This window comes from Haliotis rubra, unplaced genomic scaffold (genome assembly GCF_003918875.1).
Source record: "Haliotis rubra isolate DU_JTF1 unplaced genomic scaffold, ASM391887v1 Scf63, whole genome shotgun sequence".
Taxonomy (NCBI): Eukaryota; Metazoa; Mollusca; class Gastropoda; order Lepetellida; family Haliotidae; genus Haliotis; species Haliotis rubra.
The window spans coordinates 954,068-974,845 of NW_025767335.1; the positions used below are offsets into that span (position 1 = coordinate 954,068).

General features: G+C 41.9%; 1 protein-coding gene across 1 annotated transcript in view; it reads right to left on the reverse strand.

Moving 5' to 3' along the window:
- The window catches only part of LOC124256485 (nuclear receptor coactivator 2-like), a 166,448-nt gene that overhangs the window by 106,468 nt on the left and 39,202 nt on the right, over nucleotides 1–20,778 (reverse strand). Inside the window, 1 exon segment of the mRNA XM_046690473.1 lies at nucleotides 9,016–9,119. Coding sequence (XP_046546429.1) covers nucleotides 9,016–9,077 — 62 coding nt within the window. The 5' untranslated portion in view covers nucleotides 9,078–9,119.

Here is a 20,778-nt window from a genome sequence, read left to right on the forward strand (position 1 = left end):
ATATTCCAGCTATATGGTGGCAGTCTGTAAATAATCGAGTCTGGACCAGATAATCCAGTGATCAACAGCATGAGCATCGATCTATGCGATTTGGATCCGTTGACATGTGTCAACCAAGCTAGCGAGCCTGACCTTCTGATCACATTAATCGCCTGTGACAACAAGCATGGGTTACTGACCACCATTTCGAACAGGTCTCTGGGCCTAGATTTTCGAAGCTCTCTTAGTGCTAAGATAGTCGTTAGTGACGTGCATTAACATTAACTTACAATTCTCTTAGTGCTACGAGAGCTTTGAAAATCTTGGCCCCAGATCCTAGATAGGGTCATTTACTATCATACTTAAGAAGGAATGTGACAAACCATTTCATAATTTCATAGACATTTTATGAAATTGTTCATTTTAAGACAAAACATTATTAGACATGATTTTGAACAATTTCCAGTGGAATGCATGGATTATGAAAATATATATCTGATGTTCAGCAAAGAATTCCTATTCACAGAAACATGCAATATGAGAATACAAAACAGGTTGACAGTCACTTCAATGCAACAACGTACAGTGTGATATCGACGTGTTGTATGTATCGCTTCCATGGAAACATCTTATTGTTGTTCACATGTCCAACATGTATCAGGCTGGTAACAGTTGAACTGGTTGTTTGTTCTTCAAAGCCACACTTTAAAATATTCCAACTACATGATGGACGTGACCAGACAATCCAGTGATAATACTCTTACCCTGAATCCTTATTGGGTTTATTGGTTGTGAAAACCGTAGCCAAATTTAGCACCACCGACACCTTACATTGGTTGATTAGGATTCGATGGCGAATCTGCCCAGATGTTTTATCATCACAGCTATATGGCAGCAAGTTAATAAGGCTTGGAGTGATTAGATTACTTCGCCAGTCCAGTCATTTTGATTTTGTACTGCTTGGTCAAAATGTACAAATCGTTGTAGCGGATATTAAGGTCCAATGCCAGAGTCGTTATGGTGAGACAGGAAATAAAATATTACAAAAAAGATTTTTTGGGATTAATGGATAAATTGTGAACAAGAACCTTTAATAACTTTGTATTTGAAAATATATATTTATACTTTTAAGCGACATCTTACACACTTCACTATCATATGATGATATCCATGTGCACACAGTAATGATTTTAATACTTGTCTATATACAAAATACAATGTCTATATGTAGAGTGAGTGACCGACTGTTCAGTTTTACGCTGCACTCAGCAATATTCCAGCTATATCATATGGCTGCAGTCTGTAAATAATCGGTCTGGACCAGACAATCCAGTGATCAACAGCATGAGCATCAATCTGCGCAATTGGGAACCGATGACATGTGTCAACCAAGCCAGCGAGCCTGACCACCCAGCCGTTAGTCGCCTCTTACAACAAGCATGGGCTACTGAAGGTACATTCTAACCCAGACCTTCACAGGTTATCTATATGTAATATACAGAGCCTCTTTGAGCTGTTATTATCAGGAAGAATGTGTTATGCAAATATAGAGAGAGAGGAGACTAAACGAACTCTATGTAATACCATTAATTTTTTATTAAAAAAGTTAATGATTTGGTATCAAACAAGTGAAATATTATTTCACAGAAGCAAGTTAAGTATTCTATTACTCTCCAACATAAATTGATAGAAATTGCCTAAAGTGTGATGACACTCAGCTTTCCGTGAATCAAGCAAGGTCTAATACCATTGTGACAGAGGTATTAGCATTGTGACATCATAAGTGTAAACCATTATGACGTCATATGTCTAGCGGTATAACACTAGTGTAATATTGCCCTAAAAATATTACAATGCAGTATCTTCCACAGGTGGGTAATAAAAGAAAATATCTTGTGTATGACTCTTGCTGTGAACCAAGCACAGGCATCACCAGGAACAGGATTCACAAGCTTATTTTCAACAAAGCTTTCTATGTACAGCCTGGACTGACTACATGAACCAAGTCATGATCTGTTTCACAATACTTTGTTCATGACACAAAATGGAAAACCATTATTCAGAGTACTCGCCTGACCCAGTTGTAACATGTGTAACAAATGTGATGCATTAAGACACAGATGTACATACAATGAAAGTGGAGATGTCTAAACAACACAAACACTAACCAGTTAAAATGTTCTGATTAGTGAGGTAAGGAGTTTTGATTTTTAGTTTTCACCTCACTCAGAAATATTCGAGCTATATGGCGGCAGTCTGTAAATAATCGAGTCTGGACCAGACAATCCAGTGATCTACAGCAAAAGCATCAATCTACACAATTGGAATACAAAGACATGAGTCAGTGAGCCTGACCACCCGATCCCATTAGTCACCTTTTACGACAAGCATGGGTTACTGAAGACTAATTCTAACCGGGGTCTTTACAGCTAAAAGTAAGGTGAGGTCAGGTGAAGTGACAATGGCTTGACATCTCAGTCAAGATTACCGCACATACGAGTCTGTATGTGCTTGCTGCTGCTTCTACCTGTTCATATGATTGCCAGTTTTATAGTGCTAGACCTAGATACAGCAATACCCCAGGTGTAGCAACAGCAAGGGTAGCAACAACTACCATTTTCAACATCTTTTGATTCAGTATCATCAACACTTAAAAGTGGGTTTGCATACATAACACACTACCATGTTCCTCAAACACACCTGAATATATACACCTGCTTGGTGGTCAACATAAATAAAAGATAAAACCAAAAATGAAATTATTCTTGGGCACATCCATATAACTTGTTATTAGTACTAAACAAAATATTTTTGAAATTTCATGTTTCACATAAAGGCTCGAGAAATGACATTGTATTGGAAAGCCAAGTTTGATGTGTGACCAGTTTTGTTTGTATTCTTCGTGGTTTAGAAGTAAAAAAGTTTTGTTTTCTCATGACCTTTGCTTTCATTGTTTAGTGAGTGAGTGATTATATCGTTTAGCAAAATTCCAGCAATATCACAGCGGGGGACACCGGAAATTGGCTTCACACATTGTACCCATGTGGGGAATCGAACACAAGCTTCTGCGTAGACGAGGGAACACTTAAACCACAGCCCCCCATACATTAATTAACAAACACTTCCGTGAAGAAGGTGCCCAAGAAACATTGACCTCTTCTTCACGCAGACAAACTGAAGCTTCAACCAATGATGCCGTTTCAGCAAGTAATCTGAACACACACATGGCATCACACAAAAGATGATTTCACATCTCTGATGTTTTCACACATGAATGGAGGGCGATTCTATGAATTCAGCGAGTTATGCACTCTTCATATCATAGAGTGCTGAAATCAGATATACATAATCATTAGCCTGGTATACTGCAATATGGTTTTCAAACAATATTTATTGCAATATCTTTTCCATGTTCTGATATCCAATGATCCATGTGACCTCACTCATAAACTAATTGCTGAACAGTCATTGGTCCGACAGATTTTGAATAAGTGGTAACACAATATATTAGGTACCTCGCAATTAAACTGCCATTCCTCTTCTCACAATAGAATGATGAGGCTCCAGCACACAATGTGTAAGTATCACCTAGAGTGTTACTCTGAGAATAGAATGGACATCTGCAGCACTGCAATTCCCCATACAGAGTTGCCTCCCTTGGTCATGTTCAGAAAACCATGACATTCATAACTATAGTCTGTTTGGCTCAAAAGCGGACCAATGAATTGCAATCTAACTCGAAAACTAATAAACATAAAATACTCAATGAAACACTGATCATAATCAAAACCTCAGACCAACTCTGTGAGTTTTTTGCAGAATTTATGTCCTAAAAATAAAAAAGTTGTTTAACAAACTATCATTAAAATATCGACACAATTAACTATTTTGTTACGAGAGACAAGTGCAGAGAAAGGGACAGCCAGGTGTGCGAGAAAGGATGGAGACGGCACAGCACAAGTTAATGAATCAATAACGTTGTCGGCACTTGTGCACGTGCTTCTCTAACACCTGGCTGTCCCTTTCTCTGCACTCCTCCCTCGTAACAAATGGTGAACTGTGTCAAAATTTTAATGATAGTTTGTTAAACAACTTTTTTAATTTTAGAACATAAATTCTGCAAACAAATCACAGAGTTGGTCTGATGTTTTGATTATGATCAGCGTTTCATTGAGTACTGACTGACTGAGTTTGGTTTTACGCCGCTTGTAGCAATATTCCAGCAATATCACGGCGGGGAACACCAGAAATGGGCTTAATACATTGTGCCCATGTGGGGAATCGAACCCGGGTCTTCGGCGTGACGAGCCAACGCTTTAACCACTAGGCTACCCCACTGCCCCTTTCATTGAGTATTATATGTTTATTAGTTTTCGTGTTAGATTGCAATTCATCGGTCCGCTTTTGAGCCAAACAGACTATATTCGTCCCTTTCCGTAACTTGAAAGTAGACTCGTACCCCTCTCATAGCCATGTACGGGAGAAATATTCCCCCAGCCAATCAGAGAGCGTGTATGTAGAGAAGACATTGGGTCAAAATAGTTAGTTGAAATATATTTCACTTCGGCTTGCATAATTTTTTCCCAGACACTTTAAGTATATTATAATTATTGCATAGTTCTTCTGGGTTTCCTGAATTTTTATATCCAGGATATATTAACATTATGGTGAAGGAAAGTATTTAAGCATGTTAAACACACCTTTTGAGATAATTTCCTTGGCATGGATGCCATGTGTGTTTTCAAAGTAAACTAGAGTTACATGCCCTTTAAAATAGTTTGGCGACTAGACTATTTCTTTCTCTTTGCGCTTTTACGCTCAGACAGAGTCAAGTTCAGTAAAATGGCTACGAGACGGGTACGAGTCTTCATTCAGGTTATGAAAAGGGACGAGTAGTTACGAATTATATCCAAGACTGGATTGAAATTCTGCTTCAACCTGATTAAGTTTGTGGGTTTGTCAGCACCACTACCATTCTTGGGTCTAACAAACTGGTAAATGTCTGACACTTGCCCCACTTCAGCCTTCTTCCAACACTGAGTGAGGTAGTGTCATATTATCTGAATAGTGTTACAATCAGCATGAAGCCCAACTCATTCACTTCAGCCTTCTTCCAACACTGAGTGAGGTAGTGTCATATTATCTGAATAGTGTCACAATCAGCATGAAGCCCAACTCATTCACTTCAGCCTTCTTCCAACACTGAGTGAGGTAGTGTCATATTATCTGAATAGTGTCACAATCAGCATGAAGCCCAACTCATTCACTTCAGCCTTCTTCCAACACTGAGTGAGGTGTGTCAGGTTCAGCCTTCTTCCAACACTCGAGTGTCATATTAATAGTGTCACAATCAGGAATAGTGTCACAACACTGAGCTTCTCCAACTCATTCACTTCCCAGCCTTCTTCCAGAGGTAGTGTCATATTATCTGAATAGTGTCACAATCAGCATGAAGCCCAACTCATTCACTTCAGCCTTCTTCCAACACTGAGTGAGGTAGTGTCATATTATATGAATAGTGTCACAATCAGCATGAAGCCCAACTCATTCACTTCAGCCTTCTTCCAACACTGAGTGAGGTAGTGTCATATTATCTGAATAGTGTCACAATCAGCATGAAGCCCAACTCATTCACTTCAGCCTTCTTCCAACACTGAGTGAGGTAGTGTCATATTATCTGAATAGTGTCACAATCAGCATGAAGCCCAACTCATTCACTTCAGCCTTCTTCCAACACTGAGTGAGGTAGTGTCATATTATCTGAATAGTGTCACAATCACCATGAAGCCCAACTCATTCACTTCAGCCTTCTTCCAACACTGAGTGACTCAGTGTTATATTATCTGAATAGTGTCACAATCAGCATTAAGCCCAACTCATTCACTTCAAGAATTTAGTACTGGACTTAAGGCCTTCATGGCACAAGGTGTGATTAACCAACCTCACGTTAAACTCGACATCTCATCAGGATCAAGAGTCTTCGTTGAGTTGGGGACTGATACGACTTCTTGATGATAATGCCCTACAATGTCATTTAATGCTGTTGTGGAACTACTTTATTTTTAGTTTCACGTAAAAATAAACATCTTGGTGTTCAACGAACACACTTATCCGGGGCTATCCGGGATAATAATAATCAGGGCCTAGATTTTCGAAGCTCTCTTAGCTCTAAGATAGTCGTAAATGCCATCCATTAACATTAAGTTACGACTATCTTAACGCTAAGAGAGCTTCGAAAATCTAGGCCCACGGTGTTAGCGCTTTGAGCATGCTTTGTTTCGCGGAGATTAGCGCATTATAAGACTTCTCATTATTATTATCATTATAACATGTTTTGCTTTTTCCCCAAAATCAAAAGCAGTACTTTCGGCAAAATCGTATGTGATCGAATTGGCTAATCACCTCAACTCACTCTTAGATACAGTAGACATGATCAGATGACAGCCATTAATAACAAAATATGTAACAGCCTATTTGAGATGATCCTACATTTGCTTACTTCCGAATATTTCCTGACAGATATTGATTTTTTCAGGAGCGAGGTGAGGCTCATTTTAGCGAAACAGCTTGAAAAAATGCCAGATCTTCTACACCACATATCAGGCAACCCCTTTCTCAGCCCCCTCATTTCACATGAGAAAAACTCACCGTATACATGGCGATATATGATAAATATACATTAAAGGATATATGTTTAACATTAGAAAGTCAATATTTTGCTTTTCCCTCTGATGGTTCTGAGGATCTAAAACAGCAGATCCTCCCTCCAATTGTTCTACTTGTTTATTTGTTATTTTATGCAGCACTCAGCAATATTACAGCTATATGGCAACAATCTGTAAATAATCGAATCTGGACCTGACAATCCGGTGATCAATATCATGAACATCGATTCATGCAACTGGGATATGATGACATGTGTCAACCAAGTCAGGGAGCCTGTCCAAGCAATCTTGTTAGTCACTACTATGGGTTGCTGAAGACCATTTCTAACACAAATCTTCATGGATTGTTCCACTTGTATTAACTAACCACTTATATACCAAATAAGGAATATTTTCAGGTATATACACAACATACCTGGGGCAACAACAGAGCTAAACCTCAAAAAAGTTCATTTCAGCTTCAATACACACAACAGAGTCAACTCCTGATCATGGGGGGCGATGGGGTAGCCAAGTGGTCAAAGCGTTGGCTCATCACACCAAAGACACGGGTTCGAATCCCCACATGGGTACAATGTGTGAAGCCCATTTCTGGTGTCCGTGGCCGTGATGTTGCTGGAATATTGCTAAAAGCGGCGTAAAACCAAAAAAACTCAGTCAGTCAGTCATTCAGTCAGTCCTGATCATGGAGTTAACCATCATCTGAGTTATTTCATTGAGTATTTTAACTTAATCCCCTGAAACACACATGAACACTATTCCTCGGTTATTTTACAAGAAAATATCACAGGATAATGTTATTGACTGCATATACAAAACATCTAGCATAACAGTAAATACGGTCAATATTGCAAATAATCATGTCTAGTCATCTTATTGTGCGAACTTTACATTTACATTAGTCGTAGGACAATCTCCTGTTTACTCCATACAAGACTTCATCTGAAGCAATGTAGTTATCTATAGCATTTAAATAATTTTGCATTCAAACCCTGTAGGGCCTTACATATTTTTTTCATGTGTTTCCATCTCCTACCTCTACCTGTGAAGCCCCTTTCTGGGGTCCCCAGCCGTGATATTGCTGGAAATTTTGCAAAAAGTGGTGTACCACCCAACTCACTCACTCACTCACTCACTCACTCACTCACTCATACTTCTACCACAAAAAGAGCGGGAAAAATATGAAAAAGATACATAAAACAATGTTTTTCACTGATTGTTTAAATTATTTTATGAAAATTTTCATATTTCAATCACTTGGTAATAGTCATGAATACATTTATGATGCAGATTTCATCACATTGCTTCAGAAACATTTGTTAAATAAATGTAGATGAAGAAAGATCAAGCTCACTTGTGTTTAATGTGTGTACAAGAGTAGGGGTATTTTTTTATTACATCTGGGCCTAGATTTTCGAAGCTCTCTTAGCGCTAAGATAGTCATAAGTTAATGTTAATGTATGGTACTTATGACTATCTTAGCACTAAGGAGCTTCGAAAATCTAGGCCCAGGGCATTAACTTCCATAGTGGGTAGGAAAATCAAGACAAGAAAATCTTTTATATTTTTTTGTTGGAATGAAACTTCAGGAAGGGTTGGAGATGGGAAACACGGAAAAAATATGGACAGCCCAGTTCAAGTTCAGGTGCATAGTCAAGTATTTACAAAACTTTAACACATCAGCAGTCAAGAAATTAATAAGAGCTCAAAGAAAGGGATAAAACACAACAAAACAAAATCAAAGTCTTCAAGCTGAAAAAGACAACATGTGTACTTTCACAAAACTAAATATTGTGAGTAGGTGAGCCTTCTTCCCTAAGAATATACAAGCCACCTGAGAGTTTTCTCCAGATATTTTTGTCTTTGAAGCAGATATCTTTCATGCTAGAGTGTCACATAGAATCTGGGAGTCCAAGCAGCAAACAATAATTTGAAGGTGAAATGTCTGGTTTCTACCCAAAAAGTTAGGAACATTCCAGGTATAAGATGATCAAGGTACAACAGGAACGGGTTTCTTAAAATGTACCGATACTGAGAACAGAACCCAGGCCTTTGCATGTGAGTGAGTGAGTGAATTTAGTTTTACGGTGATTTTGGCAATATTCCAGCAATATCACGGCAGGGGACACCGGAACTGGGCTGCACATATTGAACCCATAATGTATTGTGGGGAATCGAACCTGGGTCTTCAGCGTGATGAGAGAACGCTTTAACCACTAGGTTACCCTACCGCCCCACCTTGCATGTAGAACAGACTGTGCAACTACAAGGCTCACCCACTAAACATGAGTCGGGTAGCTTAAGACAAATACTTCCTTACAGAAGCCTTAGAGCAGATTTCTAGAGTGACAAAAGACATGTGTAAACCTACTGTGCCTGTTGCTTCTCATCTTTCCTCTTCACCGAAGATAGAAGTTGATTTGGGTCAGTCATCCCTTGACCTTGTATGTACTGGCAAACCAAGGGGGTCTCACTCTGAAACAAGAAATCCCATTATTGACTCACTGCTAGACTATACTGACAACACATGGTAGAGATGATATAAATCCTAATATACCACCTCCCTACTGATGAAAACACAATCAACAATTGTCTTAAGGTAATACCTAGCTGCTAATTCATTTGTCTTGTTCTCAAGGCTTTATCAAAGGTACACAAAGCCAATACACATAATGTGTGATACGTAGAGAACACATTAACTATAACAAGTACTTGCAGTGTAATTCAATGTTAAACAATGTTGTAACTGCATTGTATTGTTTCTGTTTAGATTCAGTAGAAGCTCATAATATTGTGTGTTAACAACAATAAGTTGTCAGAAATATATAACGATCTCATGTCAGCAGTGGAGTGGAAGTTACTATATTTTGATACTTTTGGATCCAAGTGTAATCTGGACTCTGAAAACAGCATAGACCAATCCAGAATAGTATGGAACCTTCCAGGTGTAAACTGAGTGAGTGAGTATGGTTTTACGCCGCTTTCAGCATTATTCCAGAAATATAATGGTGGGGGACACCAAAAATGGGCTTCACACATTGTACCCATGTGGGGAATTGAACCCGAGCCTTTTGCGTGATGAGCCAATGCTTTAACCACTAGGCTACCACACCGCCCCTCCAGAAGGTGTTGAGATGATATAAGGGGGAAGCACATGCCTCCATCACTTCACATTAAATCAAGACTACACAGTCCAAGCCCCATTCTTATATTTCATCTCAGTCTTGTAGTGGGGAACATACAAACTCGGTCTTCCTGTCCCAATCCAGAACTGGACCGACACACAGGGAACTTGGAGCTGAGACACTCGAGATGTGGAGTCGTTAGTTGCCATTATCCACTTGGATATCCACATTTGGGAATATACTAGTAGTCACCATGCTGTCCATACAACCTGTATCTTCCTGGACAAACAATCCACAAATACGCTGAATATGCCTGGCATGTGCTGGCCTCCAATCTGTATTAATTTCTGTGAAACCATATAAAACATTTTCGTTGTACATATGCTACCTTCCTCTTGTCTGCAGCAATCAGTACTGACAATTGATACATCTTGTCTGTCCATGCACTGAGTGCATAGATGCTTGACAACCCCATGTGACAATGTACTTTCCATCCTGCCAGAGAGGAAACAGATCTGGGCTGCTCACCACAGGATTCCATGTCCTACCATTACAGCCGCAATGCTCGAGGTATTTTGGTCAGGACTTCTTCAGTTACAGGTAATTCAGTTACTCGGTAATTCCTTAAGTATGCAGAACAACTGTGAGAATACTAAAAAAGTCAAACAGTGCTGTGCTTTGAACCTTAGGCCACCAGTCAGTAACTTGCATAACCACTATCCGGCTGTGCAATAAAAATTGTATGGTTTCCTTTCACATTAATTTACATCCTGCCCCTAGCCATTTCCTTCCTGGAGGCGGGAAATCAGAATGCTCACCAAAGACATTCATGTTAATTTATGACCCTATATTGAAGATGTGAAAATCAACTCTTTTGCACAATGTGTGTGTGACAGCTTCATACAAAGGGCAAGGTCACCATCAGACCAAGAAAAGATAACCATGATCTGAACAAACTGTATTACACAAAGGATCAATATGGAATATTACTATTTACATTTGTGATGCCTTGGGCCCAAACTCGGAAGTCGGGCACACTTGCAGAGATTTTTTATGATTTGTATTGGGACTGTTCACTTTAGGTGAGTGCACAGTCGTAGACATTTAGCTCTTTTGAAATGGTTCCACAGAATAAGCTTCAAAGGGGGCCCTGATGGCTTAGGTTTTTGTCCAAATAGTTTAAACTTACTTCATTTCGCCACACTTTGTTCATTAAATCAAACTGAAACTGCATTGCATTCTGGACCATAATCCATCTTTAGCGATACTTGAAAAATGATACTGATTAATGATATTATGAGTGAGTGAGTATAGTTTTACGCTGCTTTTAGCAATATTCCAGCAATATCATGGCAGTAACACCAGGAATGGACTTCACACATTGTAAACATGTGGGTAAATATATTATGTCTGTAGTAGTCTAATAACTAATACAGAATAAAAATTGGCATGTGACTCTTATTTGGTTTCAAAAAATATTTGCAAATGAATAAATGAAAAAGGCAGTCCAGGTGTGACTGAGGTAGCCCAATCAAAACAAGTAAAACAGAGTCTGTCGCTTCAACCCACATGTTATAAGGGGGGGATGGGGTAGCCTAGCGGTTAATGCGTTCGCTCGTCACCCTGACTCGATTCCTCACATGCGTACACTGTGTGAGGCCCATTTCTGGTGTTCCCCACTGTGATACTGCTGGAACATTGCTAAAAGCAGTGTAAAACCCAACTCACTCACTCACTCACTCATATGTTAGAAACTGTTTTACTGTCTGAGGACTCTGAAACAAGCCCTACACTGACTGGTGATGATGATGACAAACAGCATCTTGTTTGTTTTACCATCAGTTATATGTAAGTGAATACTGATTAAATCACAAAGATATTTTTGTTGTTGTTCAAGGTGCTCTATTTTAAAGTCTACACTTACAGCATAACATAACCAGTTTCTGTTAACAACTCAGCCATGTGTTCCTCAGTACATTCCAGGTTGAGGTCCACAGGGCTCATGCTCAACATGCTTAACGAACACGGACATTAACATGAGATGCTGGTGATTGGTCCTATTCGTCTAATATCAGAGAATCCGTTTGAAAGAAATAGCCACTGTATCCTACCTGAATGTTTTTGAATATCTGCAGCATCAAAGTTGAAATTATTTGAAATATGTAACATTAATTCATAACCAAGACTAGTCCAAAATGTGCACATACAAACACGTTATCACACAACAGATGCATTGACGGCTGGTTGTATTTTGAAGCGAGGACATTTCCAACACAGCTGCAGACTCTGTTAATATTCAAATTTCATAACAAAACCAAAGGGAAAACATATATTGTGGATGGGATGCAGACAGGGACCACTAATTTGAGGGGATGGGATGCAGATGGTACCAAAGATAACATTTGAACACACAGTTGTGGATGGGATGCAGATGGTACCAAAGGGACCACTAACATTTGAACACACAGTTGTGGATGGGATGCAGATGGTACCAAAGGGACCACTAACATTTGAACACACAGTTGTGGATGGGATGCAGATGGTACCAAAGAGGGACCACTAACATTTGAACACACAGTTGTGGATGGGATGCAGATGGTACCAAAGGGACCACTAACATTTGAACACACAGTTGTGGATGGGATGCAGATGGGTAACATTTGAACAAAGGGACCCAAAGGGACTAACATTTGAACACACAGTTGTGGATGGGATGCAGATGGTACCAAAGGGACCACTAACATTTGAACACACAGTTGTGGATGGGATGCAGATGGTACCAAAGGGACCACTAACATTTGAACACACAGTTGTGGATGGGATGCAGATAGTTAACATTTGAACACACACAGTTGTGGATGGGATGCAGATGGTACCAAAGGACCACTAACATTTGAACACACAGTTGTGGATGGGATGGGATGCAGATGGTACCAAAGGGACCACTAACATTTGAACACACAGTTGTGGATGGGATGCAGATGGTACCAAAGGGACCACTAACATTTGAACACACAGTTGTGGATGGGATGCAGATGGTACCAAAGGGACCACTAACATTTGAACACACAGTTGTGGATGGGATGCAGATGGTACCAAAGAGACCACTAACATTTGAACACACAGTTGTGGGATGCAGATGGTACCAAAGAGACCACTAACATTTGAACACACAGTTGTGGGATGGTGCAGATGGTACCAAAGGGACCACTAACATTTGAACACACAGTTGTGGATGGGATGCAGATGGTACCAAAGGGACCACTAACATTTGAACACACAGTTGTGGATGGGATGCAGATGGTACCAAAGGGACCACTAACATTTGAACACACAGATGGTACCAAAGAGACCACTAACATGAACACACAGTTGTGGATGGGATGCAGATGGTACCAAAGGGACCACTAACATTTGAACACACAGTTGTGGATGGGATGCAGATGGTACCAAAGGGACCACTAACATTTGAACACACAGTTGTGGATGGGATGCAGATGGTACCAAAGGGACCACTAACATTTGAACACACAGTTGTGGATGGGATGCAGATGGTACCAAAGAGACCACTAACATTTGAACACACAGTTGTGGATGGGATGCAGATGGTACCAAAGGGACCACTAACATTTGAACACACAGTTGTGGATGGGATGCAGATGGTACCAAAGAGACCACTAACATTTGAACACACAGTTGTGGATGGGATGCAGATGGTACCAAAGAGACCAGTTGTGGATGGGCTGCAGTCAGTACCAAAGGGACCACTAACATTTGAACACACAGTTGTGGATGGGATGCAGATGGTACCAAAGTAACCAAAGTTGTGGATGACCACTAACATTTGAACACACAGTTGTGGATGGGATGCAGATGGTACCAAAGGGACCACTAACATTTGAACACACAGTTGTGGATGGGATGCAGATGGTACCAAAGAGACCACTAACATTTGAACACACAGTTGTGGATGGGATGCAGATGGTACCAAAGAGACCACTAACATTTGAACATACACTTATGGAAGGCCTGTATATAGTACCCAGGGATCATTAAACGAAGGTGTATTGGACTTCTCTAATCCTGATTACATGCAGCTGCACCATTGCCCGTTTTTAAACATGGTAGTAAGTGATAACTGGGTCTTTCTTCCCCTCTATATAGATCTACAATATGTCTATGGGCCTGCATGTCATAATCAGTCTGCCTTGGTGGGCCCGTGTCTAGGGGCTGCCCATGCTGTAAAAAGACATCAACATATTTCAATTACGGAAGGAACTATCCCATGCCACTTAATTCTTTCTGAAAACATACTCTCATACTCGTTAACAATTTTCTAATTTTTATCTCATAATGTTCCACAGAAATAACATTGGAGACATTTTGGACAACCAAATGAGGGACTTCAATGAAACTGGGAACCCCTGAATCATTGTTGGAGCAAGTGTATCATGCAGAAAGGGCTTTTTGGGGAAAAATATATATATCATGTCATCCATCTAAGTAAGTCTCAGAATTGATCAATCCTCTCTTGTAACAGGACCATACAATCGATGACAAAGAGCCACAAGCAATAGCACACTGAGAGATGAAGCATCACATGGTAATATCTTCTTACAAGCTTCGATACTTACAATGATACCATGAGTTGTGTCAATTCGCCATTTACTTCCATCCAGTATTGATAACTATTATTCTGACACGTGGACACACATACATTGAAAATGCCCAGAGATGAATTGATGAAAGGTGTTTACCATTGTTTATCCACTGACATTACACATGTAAGGAAAACTGGTAAGGATATTAAAAGATGTAGGTTCTAATCTTCAATATTTGGAAAAGAAACCACAATGTTCCACAACAACTCATAAACAATTTGAAGTTGACGTTTGAGAAGGAATAAACTACAAGAATGTTTATGAGATTTTATTCAAACATGAAAGCGACAAAAACATTTCCCAAATCACAAGACAGGAAAACACTCAGTTCATTGTTTAGTCCCAGCTACATCATAGCATGTGTTCTAGAAATACTAAACCTGTGATGACAACAGGTGTTTGTCAAAAGGTGAGCATATCCTGCCCTACAGCTAGCAACCATCACAAACACATACAAAGGCAAGGCAAATGTTCTTAAAAAACAGTGGAATATATCTCAATACAACTCAAACTAGGGAATTTCATGGGACATCGTTTTGTGTCACTGATGCATCAAATTTCGAAATATCAACCAAGTCTGCCACAAAATGTTTTGTAAACTTTGCTCACAGGAATACAGGTGATCAAACACCACCTCATATTAGATTTTTAATCATTTGACAATTATCAAACCTTCTACTGCAGTTGGCACCAGTCATATGATATCATCCTTTGAAGTTATTCAGATATTTCATTTCATATCAATCAATACCAAAACTCAATTATTTATGTCCCAGAGCTATCATGAGCCTTGGTCACAGTTCAACATATTGATGACAATTTGAAAATACACTGGGCCTTAGCCTGGGTCATCTGACCAATAAACCTTGCACGATGAAATATAAATGAAGCCTTTTGAGGAAGCTGTTTAGGTAATGGAGTATGTAGACCACAGTATTATAGTGACTCAATGAACTGATGAATTGCTGGGCAGTTAGGGATGTGTATGATGAGCTCTACGCTGATTGAGAAGACCCTGATCACTGATCGGACACATTTCACAAAGCAATCATATAAAAGGTTACGACTTCCATCAATGTTGAGTGAGTGAGTATGGTTTTACGCCGCTTTTTCAGCGGGTGTATAGCATGAAGAGGGGATGCTTTAACCACTGGGCTACCCCACCACCTCAAGTCAATATTGAAATGTACACATAAAAACTCTAGGATTGCTTTGTGAAAGGTGACCGTGGACTAGTTGATGTTCGAATACAGAGACTCAGAGATATTATCTTGTTCACACTTTTTACATTTTTCACTACATTTTTACTTGATTCAAAACAAGAATAGTTTTGAAATGGAGTATTTAAATTGAAGCACTATCAGAATCTCACAAAAATTCACATTATTTCAAAACAGATGTAACAGCTAAGAGAATCAAAATAGCAAATCTTTGAAATTTTGAAGAAACATAAATTGCAAAATATAAATTACATACCTATCGTTAACTGAAAAATACTTCAAAAATGAAGTAATACACTGAGATGTTCTAAACTTTTTGTATCATAAATCAATAACATTTAGATGATTTGCAAGCATAATTCACGATTATGTCCTTTCTAATTCTTGCAACCTTGACCTCAGAGACGACACCTCCAAACTGAGGTAATAAGAAATATCTGGGATAATTTATATACTGACCCAAAACATTAGTAAATATAGGGAGCATGACTGATTGTATCATACTCACTGGATGATACCTACTGAAATTTATCAAACATCGTTTCAAACTCTGAAAACCTTCCCATTACAGGCTAAAACAAGTTATCATTAATTAATTAATTATTAAATAGCTGGATCAAGGTCAATAGTTATTCTTAATGATTAATGATACCTTTAACGATTCTTCTGATCTGTCACACATTAATGTTTCAGCACAATTTGTTTCAAGTATTACAATGAATCTGCCAAAATCATAAACGCAAGCATCTCCACAGCCAATCTAATTAATATATCATGAACTCATAAATCTTTTTGAGGTATTCAGGTGTTTGTCTTCCAACCAGAGAACAGATGAATCACATGTTATGAGCTGATTCCATTCACTCCATGTCGGACAGGTCAGTTGTTTTCAAAATTAAATGCATAGTTTGGTGAGAAGGAGGATCTTACCAACATTCCCACAACACTTAAAAGCATTTTATTCAATAATTTCTGCAGAGAATGGCCCAGTCAAAGGCAAAATTCTTTACTAAAATGTACTCAATAATTTGGACAGTTGTTATCCATAAAAAAAAAAGTTCTATATTGTATTTCCCAACTTCTAAAAGCCACTCAAAGAAGTGAAAATGTACTCATAATTTGACAGTTTGATTTCTTTAAAGGAGAAAGGGTCCTTTCCAGTTCAAGGTGACTGAATAGCCAAAGGGTCCTGAGAAAAATTCAGATGTGATTACCAAGTATTGGAGGAATAAAGTTTTAGTTCAGCTTAACTGCTGCTGCTAGAATGGATGAAACAAACAGTCTGTGGATCAGTACCCGTTAAATAAGCTTGCACTGAGTTCGTCTGCTGCTGCTACTTTGTCTTTGTCTTCATCTGCATGTGGCTGTGTCTCCATCTGCATGTGGCTGTGTCTGCAAGTGGCTGTGTCTCCATCTGCATGTGTCTGTGTCTGTGTCCGCCTGCATCTGGCTGTGTGGCTGCGTCTGCATGTGGCTGTGTCTGCATCTGCAAGTGGCTGTGTCTCATCTGCATGTGTCTGCATCTGCATGTGGCTGTGTCTGTGTCTGCAAGTGGCTGTGTCTGAATCTCCAAGTGGCTGTGTCTGTGTCTGCATGTGGCTGCGTCTGCATGTGGCTGTGTCTGCATGCAAGTGGCTGTGTCTGCGTCTGCATGTGTCTGCATCTGCATGTGGCTGTGTCTGTGTCTGCATGTGGCTGTGTCTGCATCTCCAAGTGGCTGTGTCTGTGTCTGCATGTGGCTGTGTCTGCGTCTGCAAGTGGCTGTGTCTGCATCTGCAAGTGGCTGTGTCTCCGTCTGCATGTGGCTGTGTCTGCATCTGCAAGTGGCTGTGTCTGCGTCTGCAAGTGGCTGTGTCTGCATCTGCATGTGGCTGCGTCTGCATCTGCAAGTGGCTGTGTCTGCATCTCCAAGTGGCTGTGTCTGCAAGTGGCTGTGTCTGCGTCTGCAAGTGGCTGTGTCTGCATCTGCAAGTGGCTGTGTCTGCGTCTGCATGTGTCTGTGGCTGCGTCTGCAAGTGGCTGTGTCTGCGTCTGCATGTGGCTGCGTCTGCATGTGGCTGTGTCTGTGTCTGCAAGTGGCTGTGTCTGTGTCTGCATGTGGCTGTGGCTGTGTCTGCAAGTGGCTGTGTCTGTGTCTGCAAGTGTCTGTGTCTGTGTCTGCAAGTGTCTTTGTCTGCATCTGCAAGTGGCTGTGTCTGTGTCTGCAAGTGGCTGTGTCTGCAAGTGTCTGTGTCTGTGTCTGCAAGTGTCTGTGTCTGCATGTGGCTGTGTCTGTGTCTGCAAGTGGCGGTGTCTGCATCTGCAAGTGGCTGTGTCTGCGTCTGCATGTGGTTGTGTCTGCACGTGGCTGTGTCTGCAAGTGGCAGTGTCTGCATCTGCAAGTGGCTGTGTCTGCGTCTGCATGTAGCTGTGTGTCTGCATGTGATTGTGTCTCCGTCTGCAAGTGGCTGTGTCTGCATCTGCAATTGGCTGTGTCTGCGTCTGCAAGTGGCCGTGTCTGCGTCTGCAAGTGGCTGTGTCTGCATCTGCAAGTGGCTGTGTCTGTATGTGGCTGCGCGTCTGCATGTGGCTGTGTCTGTGTCTGCAAGTGGCTGCGTCTGCATCTGCAAGTGGCTGTGTCTGTGTCTGCAAGTGTCTGTGTCTGCATCTGCAAGTGGCTGTGTCTGCATCTGCAAGTGGCTGTGTCTGCATCTGCAAGTGGCTGTGTCTGCATCTGCATGTGGCTGTGTCTGCATCTGCAAGTGGCTGTGTCTGTGTCTGCATCTGCAAGTGGCTGTGTCTGTGTCCATCTGCATGTGGCTGTGTCTGCATCTGCAAGTGGCTGTGTCTGCATCTGCATGTGGCTGTGTCTGTCTGTGTCTGGCTGTGTCTGTGTCTGTGTCTGCAAGTGGCTGTGTCTGCATCTGCAAGTGGCTGTGTCTGCATGTGTCTGTGTCTGTCTGCAAGTGGCTGCAAGTGATTGTGTCTGTGTCTGCAAGTGATTGTGTCTGTGTCTGCATGTGGCTGTGTCTGCATGTGGCAAGTGGCTGTGTCTGCATCTGCATGTGTCTGTGCATGTGGCTGTGTCTCTGCATGTGGCTGTGTCTGCGTCTGCATGTGGCTGTGTCTGCATCTGCATGTGGCTGTGTCTGCATCTGCATCTGCATGTGTCTGTGTCCATCTGCATGTGTCTGCATCTGCATGTGGCTGTGTCTGCATCTGCATGTGGCTGTGTCTCCATCTGCATGTGGCTGGCTGTCTGCATCTGCATGTGTCTGGCAAGTGTCTGCATCTGCATGTGGCTGTGTCTGCATCTGCAAGTGGCTGTGTCTCCATCTCTGCATGTGGCTGTGTGTGTCCATCTGCAAGTGTGTCTGCATCTCCATCTGCATGTGGCTGTGTCTCCATCTGCATGTGGCTGTGTCTCCATCTGCAAGTGGCTGTGTCTCCGTCTGCATGTGGCTGTGTCTGCGTCTGCATGTGGCTGTGTCTCCATCTGCATGTGGCTGTGTCTCCATCTGCATCTGCATGTGGCTGTGTCTCAATCTGCATGTGGCTGTGTCTGCGTCCGCATGTGGCTGTGTCTACATCTGCATGTGGCTGTGTCTCCATCTGCATGTGGCTGTGTCTCAAGTGCATCTGCAGTGGCTGTGTCTGTGTCTGCATGTGGCTGTGTTCCGCGCCTGCATGCAAGTGGCTGTGTCTCCATCTGCAAGTGGCTGTGTCTCATGCGCTCTGCGCCTGCATGTGGCTGTGTCTCCATCTGCAAGTGGCTGTGTCTCTCGTCTGCATGTGGCTGTGTCTGCATCTGCATGTGGCTGTGTCTGCATCTGCAAGTGGCTGTGTCTGCGTCTGCATGTGGCTGTGTCTGCATCTGCAAGTGGCTGTGTCTGCATCTGCATGTGGCTGCATCTGCATGTGGCTGTGTCTCCGTCTGCAAGTGGCTGTGTCTCCGTCTGCAAGTGGCTGTGTCTGTGCCTGCATGTGTCTGTGTCTCCATCTGCATGTGGCTGTGTCTCCATCTGCATGTGGCTGTGTCTGCATCTGCAAGTGGCTGTGTCTGTGCCTGCATGTGGCTGTGTCTCCATCTTCATGTGGCTGTGTCTCCGTCTGCAAGTGGCTGTGTCTGCATCTGCATGTGGCTGTGTCTCCGTCTGCAAGTGGCTGTGTCTCCGTCTGCAAGTGGCTGTGGCTGTGTCTGCGTTCCTGCATGTGGCTGTGTCTCCATCTGCATGTGGCTGTGTCTGCATCTGCAAGTGGCTGTGTCTCCATCTGCATGTGGCTGTGTCTGCATCTGCATGTGGCTGTGTCTCCATCTGCATGTGGCTGTGTCTGCGTCTGCAAGTGGCTGTCTAGATCTGCATGTGGCTGTGTCTGCGTCTGCATGTGGCTGTGTCTCCATCTGCATGTGGCTGTGTCTGCGTCTGCAAGTGGCTGTCTAGATCTGCATGTGGCTGTGTCTCCATCTGCAAGTGGCTGTGTCTCCATCTGCATGTGGTTGTGTCTGCGTCCGCATGTGGCTGTGTCTAGATCTGCATGTGGCTGTGTCTCCATCTGCATGTGGCTGTGTCTCCATCTGCATGTGGCTGTGTCTGCATCTGCATGTGGCTGTGTCTGATCTGCATGTGGCTGTGTCTGCATGTCTGCATGTGGCTGTTCCATCTGCATGTGGCTGTGTCTGCATCTGCAAGTGGCTGTGTCTGCATCTGCATGTGGCTGTGTCTGCATCTGCATGTGGCTGCTGCATCTGTGGCTGTGCATCTGCATGTGCTGTGTGTGTTCTGCGTCTGCATGTGGCTGTGTCTGCATCTGCATGTGGCTGTGTCTCCATCTGCATGTGGCTGTGTCTGCATCTGCAAGTGGCTGTGTCTAGATCTGCAAGTGGCTGTGTCTGCGTCTGCATGTGTATGTGTCTGTGCATGCATGAGTGCTGTTAACATCACACTCAGGAATGTTCCAGTTCCATGACAAGATCTGTACATCATCAAGTCTGGACCACACATTCCACTGTGATCGACATACCATGCCGTCTGGGTTTCATAACACGTCATCAACCAAGTCACCAAATCTCAGCCACCAGGTCCGTTGAGTCAAATCTTACAACCACCAACATGGGTTGCTGGGGAAAATTTCTAACCCAGAATCCCCA